This window comes from Anabrus simplex, chromosome 5, assembly GCF_040414725.1.
Source record: "Anabrus simplex isolate iqAnaSimp1 chromosome 5, ASM4041472v1, whole genome shotgun sequence".
NCBI classification, from domain to species: Eukaryota; Metazoa; Arthropoda; class Insecta; order Orthoptera; family Tettigoniidae; genus Anabrus; species Anabrus simplex.
This window is the reverse complement of record NC_090269.1, coordinates 36,990,564-37,010,070: the sequence shown is the minus strand read 5'-3', so window position 1 is coordinate 37,010,070 and position 19,507 is coordinate 36,990,564. Positions and strand designations below refer to the sequence as shown.

The window sequence follows — 19,507 nt, the reverse complement described above, 5'->3', positions numbered from 1 at the left end:
CACGTTCGAACTCTGTAAGTCTTCTCTACTAAGTTTCAATATGTGTTTGATCATTTAAAGTTTTCTCGATCTGTGTGTTTTAATTGTAACATCTGCGTGATAACCCGGTATGTCATGATATTGTGCTAAGTGCTGTGCTTCTCGTGTGACTTCACTTATCTTTCGAATGGCTGGTGTGCGTATCTGTGGGAGACAGCTGATTACTGACCTACTCCGAGCCTGTGAGCGCTCAATTCCATCTTATAAATTTACTTGTGCTTCTTCCAAATGACGTAAATGTAGTGTTGATTGTCGTACTTGGTCATCGTGTACATGTTAGTAAGTTTTACCATGGAGTCTCATAAAATTTTTTTAAAATATCTGTTTTCGTAAATTTTCAGCAACAAATTTTTAGGTTTATGTTCGTAATTTTTCGTCTTTTTCGAGTTTGTGTTCTGTTTAATAAATTTGGTGTTTTGGCAGATCACATACAAATTTAATTTCCTGTCGCCTGCCCTGTTTTGTTTTTCATTATTCTGCGTGCGGGATTATTTAAAATTATCTCTTACGTCGTGTTTGGGCTCAGTATATATCCAAATTTCTGGTCATATACTGTGCGGTGTTTCTGTCTTCTAGTGTACCTGGGTTCGTTTCCAAGTAGGTATGGGACTACTTGGGGCGGTTCCCGGTCAGTTACTAAAGTCTTAAAACAGATTAAGAGATTATGGATCTCTTAATGTTTGAAAATGTTTCTAGTTTGTCTGTTGAGCTTTTCAATCGTGTTATATTCTGTTTCCTTGTTACATATTTTTATTTAGCTGCATATTCCTATACTTGCTAGGGAGGGTTCTATGAGAACTTGGATAGTCTCACAGGGTGACGTGTTCACCATATCTGTAGACCAGGTAACGCTGAGGCCATTTTAGCAAAAATTTGACGGGTTATGGACCTGCACTTGTGCTCACGACATATTTGAAATCTGGCGTGCATCTTATATGAGATCCTTTGTAATCTTTATCTTTGTATCAGGTGGCTAGACAGAGAATTATGTCCATTGTTTATTGTAAATTATGTACTAGGAAGATTTTGTCGAAATGCTTATTTCGGTATCATTATTTTGAGCTATTAGTTTCAGTTAAATTTGTTGTTGCTTTGCAGGTTATCAAGATTTGTGTTTCAGCTATTCTAAATTTGTCATTAAAATTTGTAGTGAAATTTTGCAGGTGTTATGATTTGGTAAAAGCTAATTAATTACCTTTAATTACTCTTTCTTTATTTAAAGGACTTACGGTGCTGAAGGGCCATTCCTCTCCTTGGAGTACGATACTGGTTCTAATACACATTGTCGTGTGATGAAATCAAGAGTACTGGGGTTATGTATTGCTATTTTCTTTTGCTGATACTGCTTGATTTAGGGGTCATCGCAATGGTGTGTTTGTGTGTATTGTGTTCTTGTACTGTGGTATGATGGAATCAGAAGTATTGAGGTCATGTTGTGCCTTTTTCATTGGTTGGTACTGCTTGATTCACTGATCATTGCACTGGTGTTTCGTGTGTGTTCTTGTGGTACCGTGTGTTGGAGGACAGATAGGCTTGGTGATCTTGGTGTGCCATGCTGTAATCTGGTATTTTCTGGTATGAAGGTGTTGTTTGTGCCTTTTTATTTCTTATATCAGTGAGTTGGATTTCTGTATGTGCACTATTGAACTGCTTTCAATTTTCATTTGGATATTCTGTTTATTGGTAAAATTTACGTGATTTTTAATTCTGTATTCTTGGCCTTAATTGCATTTTAATTTGACTGGTGTGACAAGAGGTGTGTAATGTGAGTTTTATCAGTGTTAAAATTTTAAAGTAATGTGTATATGGCATGGTAAAGGGAGAGTGACTTACTAACCTCATTTCCTACGATAATGTGAGCAACGATGCAAGCTCGCGTAATAAATGTACCTATCTCGCTGTTTTGAATTTCCTTGCAACATTCTAAATTTCACTTCCTATTTATTTATTTTTTAATGTTGGGTAATTAAGAATGCACATGGTAAATTAATTTAAAGTAAAAATTAAGTTTCAGTGAGGATATGGACAGTACATCTATGTGCCCTAATGGTATGTGGGTAGTACTTCAGTTAAGGAAGGTCTAGTTTGGGTAATTTATTACCTGGATGATGTTTTCTCTTGTGGTTGACCAGTCATACCTGTAGTGCTGGAAACGGTTAATTGTAAATTGTGTATAATGGGAATGGGTGAACTGTTATGTCTTGTGCTGTATCCTCAGTAACATATGTTTTTAAAATTTATTTTTTCTGGTAAATTTCTTTTATTAAGTTCTGGGTTGGGCAAACTCTTGGTTTCTTTCTGTAAATTTGTGGGTCTAGGGTACTCTCCGGTAATTTTTCTTTTAAAATCTTTCCTACTTTCTTTGAAATTTTAAGTATCGCTTGCCCTGGGGTCAGGGGTATCCCAAAGTTGTAGTGTGTGGGGGGAACCTCCCCGTGGAATTAATTGAGCACCAGTTAGGTGCCTCAAGTTAACTTTAGAGTAAATGAAGAAAATTAAAAAAAAAACCACCCTTGAAACTCTTCAGTTTCTTGTCCTACACGTTCTTCTGTTCTCTGTTTCTGCTGGGTATGTGCTTATGTTCCAGTAGCTGCGATAACCTGGTGCATCTTCAAATTACTGTGCCTGTCTGGAGGCCACAATGAATCTATTGTGATAATTACACGTTTTTAGAGAAGATGAAATGTCATTGATATACAATGTAAAAAGCAACGGTCCTAAAGTACTACTTTGTGGTGCACCCACTTTCCTTGTACGCCATTCTGAATTTCTTTTGCGAGTATGATGAAGAATTCTTGTTTAAATCTGGAAGGTCTATGGGCTACTGATGGAACAGGTCCAGAACTGTTTTGTTTGGTCATGTCTCAAAAGCACTTTTGTATGCTTGTACGCGTTCAGCATTTTGATGATATCAACACCAGGCAGCAAAGAAAGGAAGAAAATAATCTAGCTCCTATACGGACATTATTTGTTCGGAAATGGACACTACTGGACACCTTCTGAACATGTAAATGTTGACGACATGCTGGAGTCTTTCAGAGGAAGATGTTCTTTTCAATGTTATATGTGAAATAAGCCAACAAAGTACGGCATAAAAATACATTCCTTAGCGGATGTGCATGTCTACTACACAATACAAATGGAGATTTATCCAGGGACACCACACCCACGAGGGCCCTTTTTTCAGGACAACAGTGCAATGCAGTTGTGAAACGTATCATGCAAGCCATTACTTTTTTTTTTTTTGCTATTTGCTCTACGTCGCACCGACACAGATATGTCTTACGGCGACGATGGGATAGGAAAGGCATAGGAATTGGAAGGAAGCGGCCGAAGCCTTAAGTAAGGTACAGCCCCGGCATTTGCCTGGTGTGAAAATGGGAAACCACGGAAAACCATCTTCAGGGCTGCCGACAGTGGGGCTCGAACCCACAATCTCCCAATTACTGGATACTGGCCGCACTTAAGCGACTACAGCTATCGAGCTCGGTCAAGCCATTACTAGATCTGGCAGGAATATAACTACAGGAAACTTCTTCATGTCAGTTCCTCTAGCACTAGATCTTCTAAACAATCACGATTTAACACTGGTTGGAACTCTAAGGAATGACAAACCACAGATACCTGTTGAGTTCCTGAGTAGAAAGGGAAGACCACAGTTTTCAAGCATGTTAGCTCACAGAAAGACATGTTGCTTTGTTCATATGTGTCAAACAGAAGGAAAAATGTATTGTTACTTTCCACAACGCATGAAGGAGAATACATTGATGAAGCAACAAGGGGAACAGACTAAACCTGAAACCATTATATGACGAAGGGTGGCGTAGACTTCGTGGATGGGTTAAAATGTCTCTACACAGTTGCCAGAAAAACCAAAAGGTGGCCATTACGTATCTTTTATACACTCCTTGATACTGGTGCTCTGAACAGTTACATGATATGCAGGTTTAACCGTAAGAATGCTAGTCTAAGAAAAAGTTAGCAACGGAACTCTGCAAGCCTCACCTCATTAGGAGAGCAACAGTAAGATGCTTTCCTACACATTTGCGATCACAGATAAGAAGGATCATTGGAGACTCGGCAGAAGCTGTGCCCTCTGAATTACCACAAGGGGATGGTGATAAAAAATGTGCAGCTTCTGTCCAAGGAAAAACGAATCATTAACCAAAACATGCTTTGCCAACTGTCTTGTACCGGTGTGCGAGGAGCACGCACCAATTGTTCTCTGTACCAGGTGCTGAGGATGTGAACAACTTGAAGATAGTGACAACTAAAATGTTGCAATTACATTGTACTCCGTTTGAATAAACAACATCTTATCATTTTGTTTGTTTGTTTACTTCATGTTTATTATGGTCTTGTGGCTTTTCTGTATTACTGAATAAGTTTTTGTGTTGAGTAAGGATATAATTAAGCAAGGTAGAATATCCTAGATTTGTAACTAAAAAAATGGTAAAATACAGTAATTCTTATGAAAATAAATACAGAAAGCTTTAAATCAGCAATTAAATCTAAATATGTACTATAAAGATGATTTTCTTCATTCATTTCATGGGTAACAGAAAACCTCACCACGCACCCGCTCCCATTCCAACTCACCACGCACCCATTGCAGGGTTAAGGAAGAACATAAGTATACATATTATCTGTTTTCTTGAATGGTAACAGGTCTTTCACTTATGCTCTAGTACATGCACTAACATACAGAAATACATCCTTACCCTTAATGCTCTCTGATTGCACTCACGATCATACACATATAGGAAGCCATCATTGGCACCCCCCAAAATTTCACGACCATCCGATGAAAAGGCAAGGGAGAAAACACAGAACCTTCGTTCTTCTGGGCAGAGTGGAAGAGCCTCTTGATTTTCAACATCACCATATAATCTGCATAAATGAACTGATAAAAACCACATGAGTTAAATTCATCAAAATAATAGCATAAAACAGATTGATACACTGACAATTTTCGTAAAATGTGCATTATAGGATAAATACAGAAACAAATGGTAAGAATATATTACCAGTACAGAAAGTTTAACACTAATTTATACAAAGATGTTGATTTGCTGATTAATAATGCTAATAGAAAGAAGGTTATTTCCATCTCCCCTACCCCTATACTGTTTCAGACTTCCTACTCCTCCATATCCATCTCAACTCCATTCTTCGTGTCTACCTTTCTTCTGTTGCACTTTAGTTTATATTCCCCTCCTCCCCAACCACTGATTAGTCTGATAACTTTGTATTGTCTATTCTGGAACTCATGGACGTGTAAACAAGAAACATCAAACTTAGTGCATAGTGAGCCATCTGATGACAAACAAGAGTATTATTTCCTCAACAGAGCAACAGTAGTCATTTTGAAGTTCAAACCTTTTGGCATGGTTACAATAGTTGTAGTTGTAGTCGGACGACTTTCTCTTCTGAGGATGAGAAGCAGTCTTTGCAAAATGTGAACATTTTCTACAGTTTACTTCATCCACACAGCAAAAGATATTAAAATGGGTCATGAAAGTATCTAAATACAAGAGTATTTATTGCTGGAAAAATACTAGACAAGGTCAAAAATGAAAGTACAAAGAGAATTAAGACACTGATGCAAAGAGGATATAATAGGATAGAGATGAAACTCAATAATAAATTTTGGTTCCAAGCCAGATGGACATCGTAGTTTCAGTTCCCAATCAGAGATTGTGCCGCAATGCGCAGTGTGTGCAATACCTTACTATTATTATCAACAGATAGCGCAGAGAAGTGACTTCTGCCGTAGTAACTCACATCCGGTTATGCTCAACACAGTTCCTCCCTCCCCCTTCTATCCTACTCAACCCGTCCATCAACCACCCTATCCCCACCCCCATCACCTACTATGACGATTACCATATAATCCTGAATACAGCCCACACATATTTTTTTGAAAATATTGCTTCTAAAAATTGGGTGCGGGTCTTATTCAAGCCTTTCATTTTGGGCGCGATATGTCACGTTTCTTAAGAAATGTTACTTTTTTAATGTATTTTAGTTTTAAGGGTTGGCACTGGATTCAAACATGTCTTCTGTATTTTTCTTTCTTATGTATTTCATGTGATAATGGAAATTTGTTCTATAATATTAACGTGTGTAAAACTTCCCTAAAAGTCAGCTGTAGTTTATAAACACAGTAAAATTATTTCTGTGTACAGAACAATCCTGAAACCAAACACTGACACACTTGTGTCTTGGCAACTGAGCTTCTCAGCGCGCAACCCCGAACACACTTTAACTTTTCTTTTACTGTAAGCGTTCGCCGGCAGTCAGTCTACAGTCCCACATAATTAGAGTGCCACTTGTAAACACAATGATATTGGAGAAAGAAGAAAAATCTACTGCTAAACGGTAGTGGTAATAATAATAATAATAATAATAATAATAATAATAATAATAATAATAATAATAATAATAACAACAACGACATGTGGCCTCCGGAGAGACCTGCCGGCGCGTTGTGATGAGGATGAAATGATGAAGACGGCACATACACCCAGTCCCCGTACCAGGGGAATTAATTAGGTTTAAGTTCCCGACCCTGCCGGGAATCGAACGCGTGATCCCTGAGACCAAAGGCCAGCACATTAACCATTTACATATAAAATTAAAAGTTTAGTTTAACAGTTCCACATTTTCAATACAAAATTTTTGTAATGCAGATTACATTACAAATGAAACATTTATTTGGAACTAGTTTTGACCTAAGGTCAAGGTCATCATCAGCCAACAACACGAATTGCACAACTTATTAAAACTTCATTAAAGTAAGGCACTTAGCTGCCGTTGAAGGATGATTCAATTTGATAAATCTGGATGCAAAAGATTCTTGAAAAGTTGTGTATCCTTCGCTACAAAGTTCTGACAGATGTAAGTCATCATATGGTAGCAGTGGCATTTAGAAAACAATTTATGCACAAGCAGTGAACAATGTATAAACATGGTACATTGATGTCCAAACAGCTTCTAAGTTTAATGCCTTACTTTAATGCAATTTATGCATGTATCACCATTGTGACTGTTTCATCTTCAACTTATAACTTTATAGCATCAAACCATAATGTTTCTGCAATATATGTACATTGCTTATGGACTATTTAATGCTATGGATGGCAGCGAAAACAATGTTGTGTAGGAAAGTGATGATCAAAGTTATAGTGAAAGCTCTGAAGTTGGTATATCTGATGATGACTGAACTGCTGACTATCGTTCCGTGATTGATAACATTTTCCGCATGTGTTTTAACGATTTTTTTGGGTATTATTTCAAGGACACTTAAAAACGGTCAGAAACTATTTTTGAATTCATGAAACATATGTAATGAAATGACATTCTTGTTTTGTAGCAAATATTGTAAATAAATTCGAGTGAAACATAAAAAAAAAACTTTGTCCTTTAAAATAGCGGGTGCGGGTGGTACTTGGGATTATACAGTATAATGCAGTTTTACTATTTCCATTCCCAATACAGTATTATTCATATACAGTAAAAGTCTGCCATGGCGAGTACGGCATATAACGAAAACTCCATTATAACAATAATTTTTGTCCATCCCTTCAAAATTCCTATACTAAACTGTGTATTACCATTCGCTTACAGCGAGAGCCCTATCACCGACGCATCCGTTTTTACGAGCGATTATGCACGCTCGATTTTTCCCGTTGCCAATATTTATGCACCCAGTCATTATACTGCATGCGATCGATCATCTTCGGTATTGTTTTCTCGCTATGCCCACTAGCGAACTCTCTCGTGAACATTCGAAGGCAATGTCGGAGTCGATTAGTAATACCCGTCGACTGCTCTTCCGCAAGGAAAATGAAACTGAAAGAGGAGAACATGTTTTCGTAATAAATGCGTAAATAACGTGTCCGATAACAGTTGTTAACTCGTTAAAGATAAACACTGAATAATAAATGATAGCTTAATTTTAATGCTAAATACTGCAATTAAGTAAAAATGGGATAGGCCTACACCTCAAGATAAGGCAGAGTGTGTCATTGTTTACGAGTTTAATTCATATTTTCTCGCGTCCGTTAAATTACAGAAAGGCTATTATCATGTAAATTTATAGGGAGAAGGTTATAATTTCTCTTCTGGTGCTTGAAGGATGTTTTCATCATACATATAGTACAGTTAAGTTAGGGTAGGTATTACTATCTGAATCACAAAACTGAAACGTTTGCCACAAAATGCGATCGATCATCTTCGGTACTTTATAGTTTTCGCGCTACGTGCATTTGCAAGCTCTCTCGTCAACATTCAAAGGCGATGTTGGAGTCGATTAGTAATACCCGTCGACTGCTGTTCTCTAAAGAAAATTTGAAATGAAGGAGGATGACATGTTTTTGTAATAAATGCGTAAATAACGTGACCGATAGCAGTTGTTAACTCGTTAAAAATAAAGGCTGAAGTAAACGATATCTTAATTTTAATGCTATACCGTATACTGAAATGAAGTAAGAATGTGATACACCTCAAGATATGGCAGGGTACATCACTGATTTCAGAGGATAGTTTATATCTTCTAGCGTCTAGTTAAATTTCGGAAAGCTATTCCCATCTCAATTTTTAGTGAGGAGGTTATCATTTCTCTGCACGTGTTTCAAATAGGTTTTCATTATACATATACGGTTAGTTTAGGTGACACCGTTTGAAGAAGAGAACTGAAATGTTTGCCACAGAAGTCTCTGGAGTGATACTGTATTTCTCCGAATCCAAGACGACGTTTTTTTCTCAGAATCTCATGTGAAAAATCAAGGGTCCTTTTGCATTCACGGCCTGATAGTAAGGAACACCACTGGCAACCACCGCAGTTTCTTTGCACCCCCGCTGTTCTCTAAAGAAAATTCAAAATGGAAGAGGATACCACGTTTTCGTAATAAACTCGTTGACAATAAACGACCGGCTCCTTATCATACATCGCTAGCCACGGCGACCGATTGTACAGTGTCTGTGTGTAACGTCACTGGATCTCGGGAAATAGTGAAGAGATAATGACATTCTATTATCATCTACAAAAAAGTTTCTCAAATCTGCAGAATGCCATCAAAACACGCAAGCCTTTGAATTCTTAGAAAGGCCACGGCTACTCAGTAGCAGAGTTATAATGCATCTGCTGTAACTAACGCTTAGTATAATTCAGTTTTATAGACAGCAGGAATATTTTTGTGATGGATAGTGGTATTGTAAAGATACGCGGAACAGGTATTGCCGGCAAATTTTCAACGGGTTCTCGTCGATGTTATGATGCCATTTTAAGTTAATGGCTATTAAACACTCGGAAAGTCAATATTCGGCGTTATCGTGAAGACAAAGATAGCTAAAAAAATGCGTACTGCATAAAAAATGCATTCAGTGGCCCGCAACAAGGACGCTTTAAAGAAGTCGAAGATGAAATTGTGCGGCATGTGCACAAAATTGCAAGGGCGGAATTGCCATACTGCAGCACAATGAACTCTATCGTTGACTTTCAAAGTCCGCGATTAAGGCCTATACATCGCTAGCTGCTGAATTTGGCTGAATCCGGCAAGCAAGTCGTGCGTGTAGCGGCAGCCAGTTATATCCGACTCTGAGTGAAAGTTAGTATAGTAAGCGAGAATATTTTCCTGATGGATCGTCGTATTGTAGAGACCGCGTGGAATGTGTATTGCCGGCAAATTTTCAACGAGTTCTCTTCGATATTATGATGCCAATTTTAAGTTAATGGTTATTAAACCCGCTGAAATAAAGCATAATTGTACAGCCACAAAAAAATACTGCATAACTAAAGCCATGTTCGGCGTGTACAAATAGTCTAAAAATGCGTACTGTATAAGAAAGACATTCATATGATTTAACAAAGCACTTTTTTTTAAAGCCTGATTATAATTTTTTGAAGGAAAAAGTGGTGGTTCTCTTGGATTCGGAGAAATAAGGTAATATATTTTTCTCAGAATGAAATTAAACACACACTTTCACGTAGTATCGGATTTCGAAAAACAACAAACAAGTAAGCCGTAGTGTGGATATTATCCGCGAAAACGCAAGTAAACCGATTGCCGTTTCATACTAATTTTAATGTGTATGGAAAAAAAATCTGTTATAACCACAATCCGCTATAGCGAGTAAAATTTTTGCCATTGTGAATCCTCGCTATAATGGACTTCTACTGTATTTTTATTTTCAAGTGCTTACTACAGTATGCTGTATACAATGATCTGATACCGCTAGTTAGTATGGCATAGGCCTACTATGTAATTGAGCATAACTTCACACCACAAAGTAGTTTTACCTTGAAATGAATGACTGACACATTAACACAAAGCAGATATGATGATAAATAACACATCACTTCAAAACCAAGACAGCAGAGCACAGCATACGCAAGATATGGATATCAAATCAGTATCCAAGTACCACACATAAAGATAACAATTAAAGGCACTCAGACAGGAAATATATAAATATATTAATAAAACAATTTGGCCTCCAGCCCCTGAGGTGTATTCAAACAGAAAATACAGGATTTCAGGAGGACTGGCGAAGATATATTTATAATAAACAAGCATAAAGAGCAAAGATTTACAGCACAGGCACATCAGCACTTGAAATTCAAACAATACAAATAGCATCATGGGAACTAATTATATAAAATTGATAGGAATTGTGCCGGCTGCCGAAGCCTGTCGCACTCCTCTAGGGCTATGATTAATGAATGAAAGATGAAATGAAATGATATTGGAGAGTACCCGTAGAAAAACCTGTCCAACTCCCGCTTTGTCCAGCACAAATCTCACATGGAGTGACTGGAATTTGAACCACGGAACCCACTGGTGAGAGGCTGGGAACTATCATGGGAACTATCGCTTAAAATTTATATGAGTTAGAAGAAGGTTAATTGATTGGGTAAAGTTGGATTCAATGTAATCCAGCAATATTATCTCCATTAGCTCCTCAATTAAAGGTGATCACACAGGCTGAGTGGACCTGGAACCAGCGCTTAGACCCAGCTAAAAATGCCTGACCTGGCTGGGATCGAACCCGGGTCCACCGGGTAAGAGGCAGGCAAGTTAGACTGCCGGACCGGCTTCAAACATTAATTACCAGTACGTGATTAAAAATCTTGATACTTTATATTCATTTCTACCGGGGAAACTTCATCAGCTTCCCGTAAAAACTTCTTGCAGTTCAGCAACCTGATCAGCCAAACTCTTCAAAAAATCTAATAACGCCAAGCCAAACAATAACTGACCACAAGTAGTTTTTATTTCCCTAATCTAATAAAAGAAAGCACAATAGATACAAAAGCGCCTAACATGATGGCAAAATCCCTTCTTTTCTTAATCTTCTATTGTAATTTTGTCAGAGGTATACTGTTCGTAGTCAGTTTCTGGAAATCTTGTACAGTACCACGAAAATTAGGCCTACATCAAATTTTTTTTTGCTATTGGCTTTACATCGCACCAACACAGATAGGTCTTATGGCAACGATGGGACAGGAAAGGGCTAGGACTGGGAAGGAAGTGGCCATGGCCTTAGTTACGGTACAGCACCAGCATTTGCCTGGTGTGAAAATGGGAAACCACGGAAAACCATCTTCAGGGCTGCCGACAGTGGGGTTCGAAACCACTATCTCCCGAATACTGGATACTGGCCGCAAATAAGTGACTGCAGCTATTGAGCTCGGTACGACAAATTTTAAAGGTTATGTTGAACTCAAGAGTATGATTTCGAATTATCGATTCTCAAAAGTTCTCTAATGCATTATATTCAATTCTGTCCGTCACTAATCACAATCAAATTCGAAAGAGAAAAAATATAATAAAAACTTCAGAAATTACAGTTATTCGTGACCTGGGAAGTGCATTTGCTGCAGAAGTCAGCACGAGTGGGAAATGATACAAAGATTTTAAATGTAACGGGCGCAAATGAAACTACTGCGGTTCTTTACATTTTGACACAAAAACGTAAAATTCCCAGTCTTATATTACTTATATTACGATCAAAATAGTAATAGGCAATCCCAAGAAATCCCATGGCTTTATGTACATAAGGTGCAAAATCTGTTCTGGTCTCAATGACAATCATATATGATATTATTAAATTACTAGATTTGTGTTAAGAAGAAGCAGTTTCAATTCCTGCCTGAAAGCTCAGTGACTATACAGTGCCCCGAGGGAAGTGCCAGAAACCTGTTCGGTGACACAATTGAAGAAAGTAAAAATATAAACATCCAATCCTGGACATTATGTGGGCGTTTTATAAGAACGAACATTTAACGAAACTCGTTCCGTCTTCAAGTAGAGCTGTCGAAATGTGCTCTGTCTCCTTCCAATTTTTGTGGCCACTCTCTGCTTTATGATTTCCGAGGATTCTGTAAACAATACCACCCAAATGTGATGCTAAGATGGCCCCTTATGTAAGTCCTGTGCCAATCGCTTTTCCAGTACAGTACTTGCACTAATTATCGCAATGACGGGGCATTAATGCCAAGATCCATTAGTATGCCGTACCTCTCCTGTCGTGAGGTACAGTTTCTTGAAAAACGCTTCATCGAGGATTTAGCGTTGATGGGACTGACATTTCTGGACAGTTGATCAGGGAAATGGTTTCTTTGAGGAAGAGATAATGCAGGATTTTTATGAGATTTAATTAGGATGCTTGCAGGACCATGTAATTTGAACAAAAAATCCAGGAAAACGTAGTTTCCGGGAATGGATAATTGATGTTCCACTGTATAATGTTCTATTTTTTATGACTGATTACATTTTGAAAGAAGAATGTCAATAACTATTTATATAAAATTCTATTCAGAATTCCCCATATTGATAGGATTGCCCTTAACCAAAGCTACCTGATTTACTACGTGATAAAAATAACAGTGGGGTCATCAAAATTATTAATGGACAATATATGATGTTAACACAGAAGATTTCTTGATAGAAAGAGTCAGAAAGTAAATCCATACAATATAAGATAAGCACAATTCGGAAACTCAACAAAGTAGTAATCGTTAATTACAGTACAAACTCCTAATGTCATTAATTAATGTTTAGGGGCATCTATTATAAGACATATTCTATACACCTGACCCTCAAGCAATCACAGTGTTACTCTAGCAATCTACTCAGCCGAGGACAGATCTGCTGTCTAATTGTCACTCTTTAACACAGGTCTCATTTCACTTATAATGAACCAACATTTTTATTCAGCCTAATTACTTATAGCAACATCAAAGATAACATTATAAGATGTGACAAATCAGACAAAAAATTAATTCTGAAACAGAGAAAAATGCATATAACTTTTCACTGTATATGAAGATTGCTAAACAAGGCTTATTACAAGTTACAACATCGCTGCTATGCCAAAACCGCGAATGTGACAATGTTCTTCCTATTCATTACTTCCCTTAAGACAAGTCAAGCCACCGAGCTATACATTGAGATGCAGCTCATCAGAACAATTTTCTTTTAGTTCATTCTCCTATGCGGGCGTGAAAAAGGAAAATGAGCCTTAAATACATCATACGCTAGAAGTGGTAAATATGTCATGTAAAACATACATTCCTACAGTACGGTACAGTAAGGTTCATTTCCTTTATACATGTGTATAGGAAAATAAACTCAACCAAAACTGTTCTGATGAAATGTATATCAATATGTGGCTGGGAGGCGTGACCAACCTTAAGCGAAATAATGGATAGGAGGAGCATTGTCACATTCGCAGTTTTGGCGCAACAGCGACGATAATATATTGCAATTAGTAAATTTAATAACTAATATCCAATTACTGGTACTTACAAATAAGAAGACAGGCTTGTTAAAGAGAGAAAATGGTACTTACGACAATCTGACCAACTGGAATACACTATGTGACTTCCATCTGGACTGAACACAGTATCCAATATACTCCAACCAACATCTCGTGCTTGAATTGTTCGCGAGAGTTCAAATTTACCATCCCAGGTATGATACAACCTTAAATTTCGATCTGAAACAACAACGCACAAAGGCATAATACAAACAGAGTACTAGATTGACCAAAATATGGCTCTCGATTGAGATAGCTAAAATTAAAATTCAGGAAACTCAATCGTCAAAAAATTACAGTGTTTCACCCAGAGTGCGGCATGGGCTCATCAGTTGGATACCGCACCTTTTCCAAGACACTGGCCGGCTAGCACGCCGGTAGCGACACTACTGCAAGCCATACATGTGAGATGCAATTCTCCCCTAGTACGTCAGCACTGCATTGTGCTTATCACATGTATGACTTGCAGTGGTGTCGCTACCGGCCAGTGTCTTGGAAAAGGTGCGGTATCCAACTGATGAGCCCATGCCGCACTCTGGGCGAAACACTGGTAATTTTTGACGATTGAGTTTCATGAATTTTAATTTTAGAGTACTAGATTATTCTGTAGTCATTACATCAGATTATATTTGTTATATCATTACAAATGCACAATTCTTACCTATATATAAATCTGAATGTTGGTTTGTTTGTTTGTCTGCCTTTCTTTCATGTAAAATCTACCTAGGCTTTGTAATGGCTGATACCTCCCATTAACGCATACGCTATGATGCTGTCTCATAATGGGCCATGTAAAGAAGGAAAATGTGAAGCAAGTCAAGGGAAAATGTATGCCTGGGACCCCTATACTAAGAATTAAATTACCTAGAAGTTTAACATGCATTCTCTTGCTAACTAACAGCTTTCCAGGAAAAGTCCTTTTCTGTGTTTTGGCCCATACTTTAACTGATGAAAACCACGAAAATGAGCGAACTGTTAGTCTTTCAAACAAAAGGAGCATACCATCACAAATGCTCTATGAATTTTCTTAAAAATTCTTAACTAACTGCCAGAAAATTGTGCTCTTTTTCACGTGAGGGTGAGGGCGCTCAATGTCCACCATGGAGTTAGAAAAACTGTACGTAAAATGCACGGATCAGTGTTGTAAAAACTTCCAGGATTATCTGAAAATGATATACACACCAAGAAATAGAATTTAATAGTGATCAACAATACATGCCACAACATGTATTCTCAATCAGTAATATTGATTTACAAAGTCTTTAATAAATCGCTGCTTCTACGGAAAATTTTGCGCCTGCATGCGGGTAAGAGGTGAGATAGAAGGAGAAGTGCAAGGATGTCGAAGGTTGTATGGTCCTGGGAAAGGTAGATGCTGCATACAGGTACATCAAGGAAACCTTTGGAGAAAGGAAATCTAGGAGTATGAATATTAAGAGCTCAGATGGAAAGGCACTTCTAGGGAAAGAAGACAAAGCAGAAAGATGGCAGGAGCACATCCAACAGTTGTATCAAGGTAAAGATGTAGATAATATGGTTCTGGAACATGAAGAGGCTATGGGCGCTGATGAAATGGGAGATCCAATTTTGAGGTCAGAGTCTGACAGAGCTGTGAGTGACCTAAATAGGAACAAGGCACCTGGAATTGATGACATTCCCTCTGAATTAGTGACTGCCTTAGGAGAAACCAGCATGGCAAGGTTATTTCATTTAGTGTACAAGATGTATGAGACAGGAGAAGTCCCATCCGATTTTCGGCAGAATGTTGTTACACCTATTCCCAAGAAAGCCGGTGCTGACAGGTGTGAAAACTACCGCACCATTAGTTTAGTTTCTCATGCCTGCAAAATTTTAACACATTATTTACAGAAGAATGGAAAAACAAGTTGAAGCTGAGTTGGGAGAAGATCAATTTGGCTTCAGAAGAAATGTAGGAACACGTGAAGCAATCCTGACTTTACGTCTGATCTTAGAGGATCGAATCAAGAAATGAAATGGCGTATGGCTTTTAGTGCCGGGAGTGTCCGAGGACATGTTCGGCTCGCCAGGTGCAGGTCTTTCGATTTGACACCCATAGGTGACCTGCGCGTCGTGATGAGGATGAAATGATGATGAAGACGACACATACACCCAGCCCCAGTGCCAGTGAAATTAACCAATGATGGTTAAAATTCCCGACCCTGCCGGGAATTGAACCCGGGACCTCTCTGACCAAAGGCCAGCACGCTAACCATTTAGCCATGGAGCCGGACATCGCATCAAGAAAGACAAGCCCACGTACATGGCATTCGTAGATCTAGAAAAGGCATTCGATAATGTTGATTGGAACAAGCTATTTATGATTCTGAAGATGATAGGGATCAGATACCGAGAACGAAGAATTATCTACAATCTGTATAGAAATCAGTCTGCAGTGATAAGAATCAAGGGCTTTGAAAAAGAAGCAGCAATCCAGAAAGGAGTGAGGCAAGGCTGCAGTTTGTCCCCTCTCCTTTTCAATGTTTACATAGAACAGGCAGTAAAGGAAATCAAAGAGAAATTTGGAAAGGGAATCACAGTCCAAGGAGAGGAAATCAAAACCTTGAGATTTGCCGATGATATTGTTATTTTATCTGAGACTGCAGATCCCCCTGTGGGTGGGGGTGGTAGAATAACACCCACGGTATCCCCTGCCTGTCGTAAGAGGCGACTAAAAGGGGCAACAGGGGCTCTGAACTTTGGAGCGTGGGTTGGCAACCATGGGGCCCTCAGCTGAGTCCTGGCATTGCTTCCACTTACTTGTGCCAGGCTCCTCACTTTCATCTATCCTATCCGACCTCGCTTGGTCAACTCTTGTTCTTTTCCGACCCCGACGCTATTAGGTTTGCGAGGGCTAGGGAGTGTTTCATTTTCACGCCCTTTGTGGCCCTTGTCTTTCGTTGACCGATATCTTCATTTTTCGAAGTGTCGGATCCCTTCCCTTTTTTCCTCTGATTAGTGTTATATAGAGGATTGTTGCCTAGTTGTACTTCCTCTTAAAACAATAATCACCACCACTAATCACCACTGAGACTGCAGAAGATCTCGAGAAGTTGCTGAATGGTATGGATGAAGTCTTGGGTAAGGAGTACAAGATGAAAAGTCCAAAGCAAAGGTAATGGAGTGCAGTTGAATGAAGGCAGGTGATGTAGGAAATATTAGATTAGCAAATTAAGTCTTAAAGGAAGTAGATGAATATTTTTACTTGGGTAGTAAAATAACTAACGATGGCAGAAGTGAGGTGACATAAAATGCAAACTAGCACAAGCAAGGAAGAGCTTTCTTAAGAAAAGAAATTTGCTCACTTCAAACATTGATATCAGAATTAGAAAGATGTTTTTGAAGACTTTCGTGTGGAGCGTGGCATTGTATGGAAGTGAAACATGGACGATAACTAGCTCAGAAAGAAAGAGAATAGAAGCTTTTGAAATGTGGTGTTACAGAAGAATGCTGAAGGTGAGATGGATAGATCGAATCACGAATGAAGAGATACTGTATCGAATTGGTGAAAGGAGATCGATTTGGCTAAATTTGATGAGAAGAAGAGAGAGAATGATAGGACACATCTTAAGACACCCAGGACTTGTTCAGTTGGTTTTTGAAGGAAGTGTAGGTGGTAACAACGGTAGGGGTAGACCTAGGTATGAATATGACAAGCAGATTAGAGCAGATGTAGGATGCAATAGTTACGTAGAAATGAAAGTGTTAGCACAGGATAGGGTGGCATGGAGGGCTGCATCAAACCAGTCTACGGAGTGATGACTCAAACACACATACCATTTTAGAGATAAAATACAAAAGGCAAAAATTACAGAAAACATACAACAGAACATTCTAAAATAAACAAATACCATGCTTAGAGTTTTATCTCAAAAAACATGCAACAGAACATTAAAAAAAACAAGTTTTGAATTTTATCTCAGTTGAGCCAAATGTCTGTTTCCACCCAAAAATCTTTACATAATGTTATCCCTGAATCACCCCACCACCAGTTACCATTCACCTCGTTTGTTCCAAAGAGTTACAATTGTCAACCATTTCCCAGATATCCTTTCTGGTTGGAGTTAAGCAGATTTCCTCATTTTTGTTGTAATGGATTTATGAAGTCTGCTATTATTCAGTTGGAGATACTTTTCCTAGTGTGTGTTGTAATGGAGTTACATAGCATGCTAACATTTTTTTTGGTCTTTCATACAGCTTGAGACTTTGAAATATCCATGCAGTTTTGATTAAGGTAACATTCCTTTATTTTTAAAGGAGGCTAAATTTGTCATCCAGTCAAGAATATTAACCCATTAAGTGAGGAGGTCATAAACAAGAAATTACTGCATAGTGGGGAATCATTTTCAGTACAATTTTTCTTCAAAAAAGAAATAGTTTTTGCTAACCTACACCCACTTAAATATTATATTAAGATAAACTTCCCACCAAATTATAATTGCAGTGTAAGTTACATTATTATTTACAATTAAAACTATTTTTCAATTCATCCAGCGTCAGTGCACAAATTGCATATGTGCCATTTCATATTTACTCTGATTCAGAGTATTATTTGTGTTTCTTATATTAATTGATCATTGAAATGCATCACACAAATGAAAAATGATCAATTACTCCAAATAATAGAGACACATTCACTCAAATATCACATTTTCCTGAAATAAAATAGAAAAATGTTCTCACCACGTAGGCCTATAACTTGCCATTGTAGAGGGCAGCGAGTAATCCAAGAGTTCAGTCATCACGATTTTGTCACCACGTTATACAAAATTACACTACACTGTTGAACACTATGAACACTATTTACACTCAATAGCTATAACAAAAGACTGGAGAAAAAATTGAAAAAACTCGTTCAGGATGGACACCGATAGTTGCCAGCACACAGATTGTACAGCAGCCACCGAGTGTACACCACGAGCTTCTGAAATTCCTTGAGCATAGAACCTGAGACTCAATGGCATATTTGCAATGCTCATACTTCAGCTGTATGGTAAAGCCTGAAGCAAGGATAGGGGCACAAAGCAACATTGCATACTACACAAGAATACCGAGTGTCCTGCCGTGGTCTTTTGCCACGCAAACAACGCATCTCTTATTTGCATGCAGTCTTGATTTTGAGGCTGGATTGAAATCTGGAAAATGCCTTCCCGAGAATAGAGTTGACAAGTCAACGGGTGCGGGTCTCGCTGACTGAATTGGCAAAGCTGCGTTAGGGGTAGCGTTCGCATACTTCTGAAATAGTTTCCACACAATTTGAATACGAAACTCCAGCTGAGTGAATTTACCGCCGTGTTTCTTGTATATCACGAAAGCATTGAACATTGTTATGTCCAGTAGGTGTCCAAATATCTTGTGGTAATACTTCTTCATTCCTGTTCTTGCCGTACTGTATGGCACGATACAATGGTCCAATAAGTCCACCCCTCTCATTAAGTCATTGTACTCAATACATATGACCTGTTTCTCTCTGAAATCTCCTTTCTTGTTTAGAACAGTGCACATTTCCATGACGTAAATGCTACTCAGAACACAGACATCTCTCTTGTCTTTCCACTTGAAGGCCACAAGTTTGTTTTTATAGGCAAAAGCCACCTCCCATTTCTTCAACTTTTTCCCCATGACG

At 38.3% G+C, this 19,507-nt stretch overlaps 1 protein-coding gene across 2 annotated transcripts in view; it reads right to left on the bottom strand.

The window, feature by feature from the left end:
- LOC136874297 (DDB1- and CUL4-associated factor 11) overlaps positions 1 to 19,507 on the bottom strand; it is a 169,078-nt gene that overhangs the window by 53,926 nt on the left and 95,645 nt on the right. For both annotated transcript variants that reach the window (XM_067147937.2, XM_067147938.2), the window contains 2 exons: positions 13,897 to 14,043; positions 4,761 to 4,942 (listed from right to left, as the gene is read on the bottom strand). In XM_067147937.2, the coding sequence (XP_067004038.1) occupies positions 4,761 to 4,942; positions 13,897 to 14,043 (329 nt within the window). The remainder of the gene's footprint in view (positions 1 to 4,760; positions 4,943 to 13,896; positions 14,044 to 19,507) is intronic.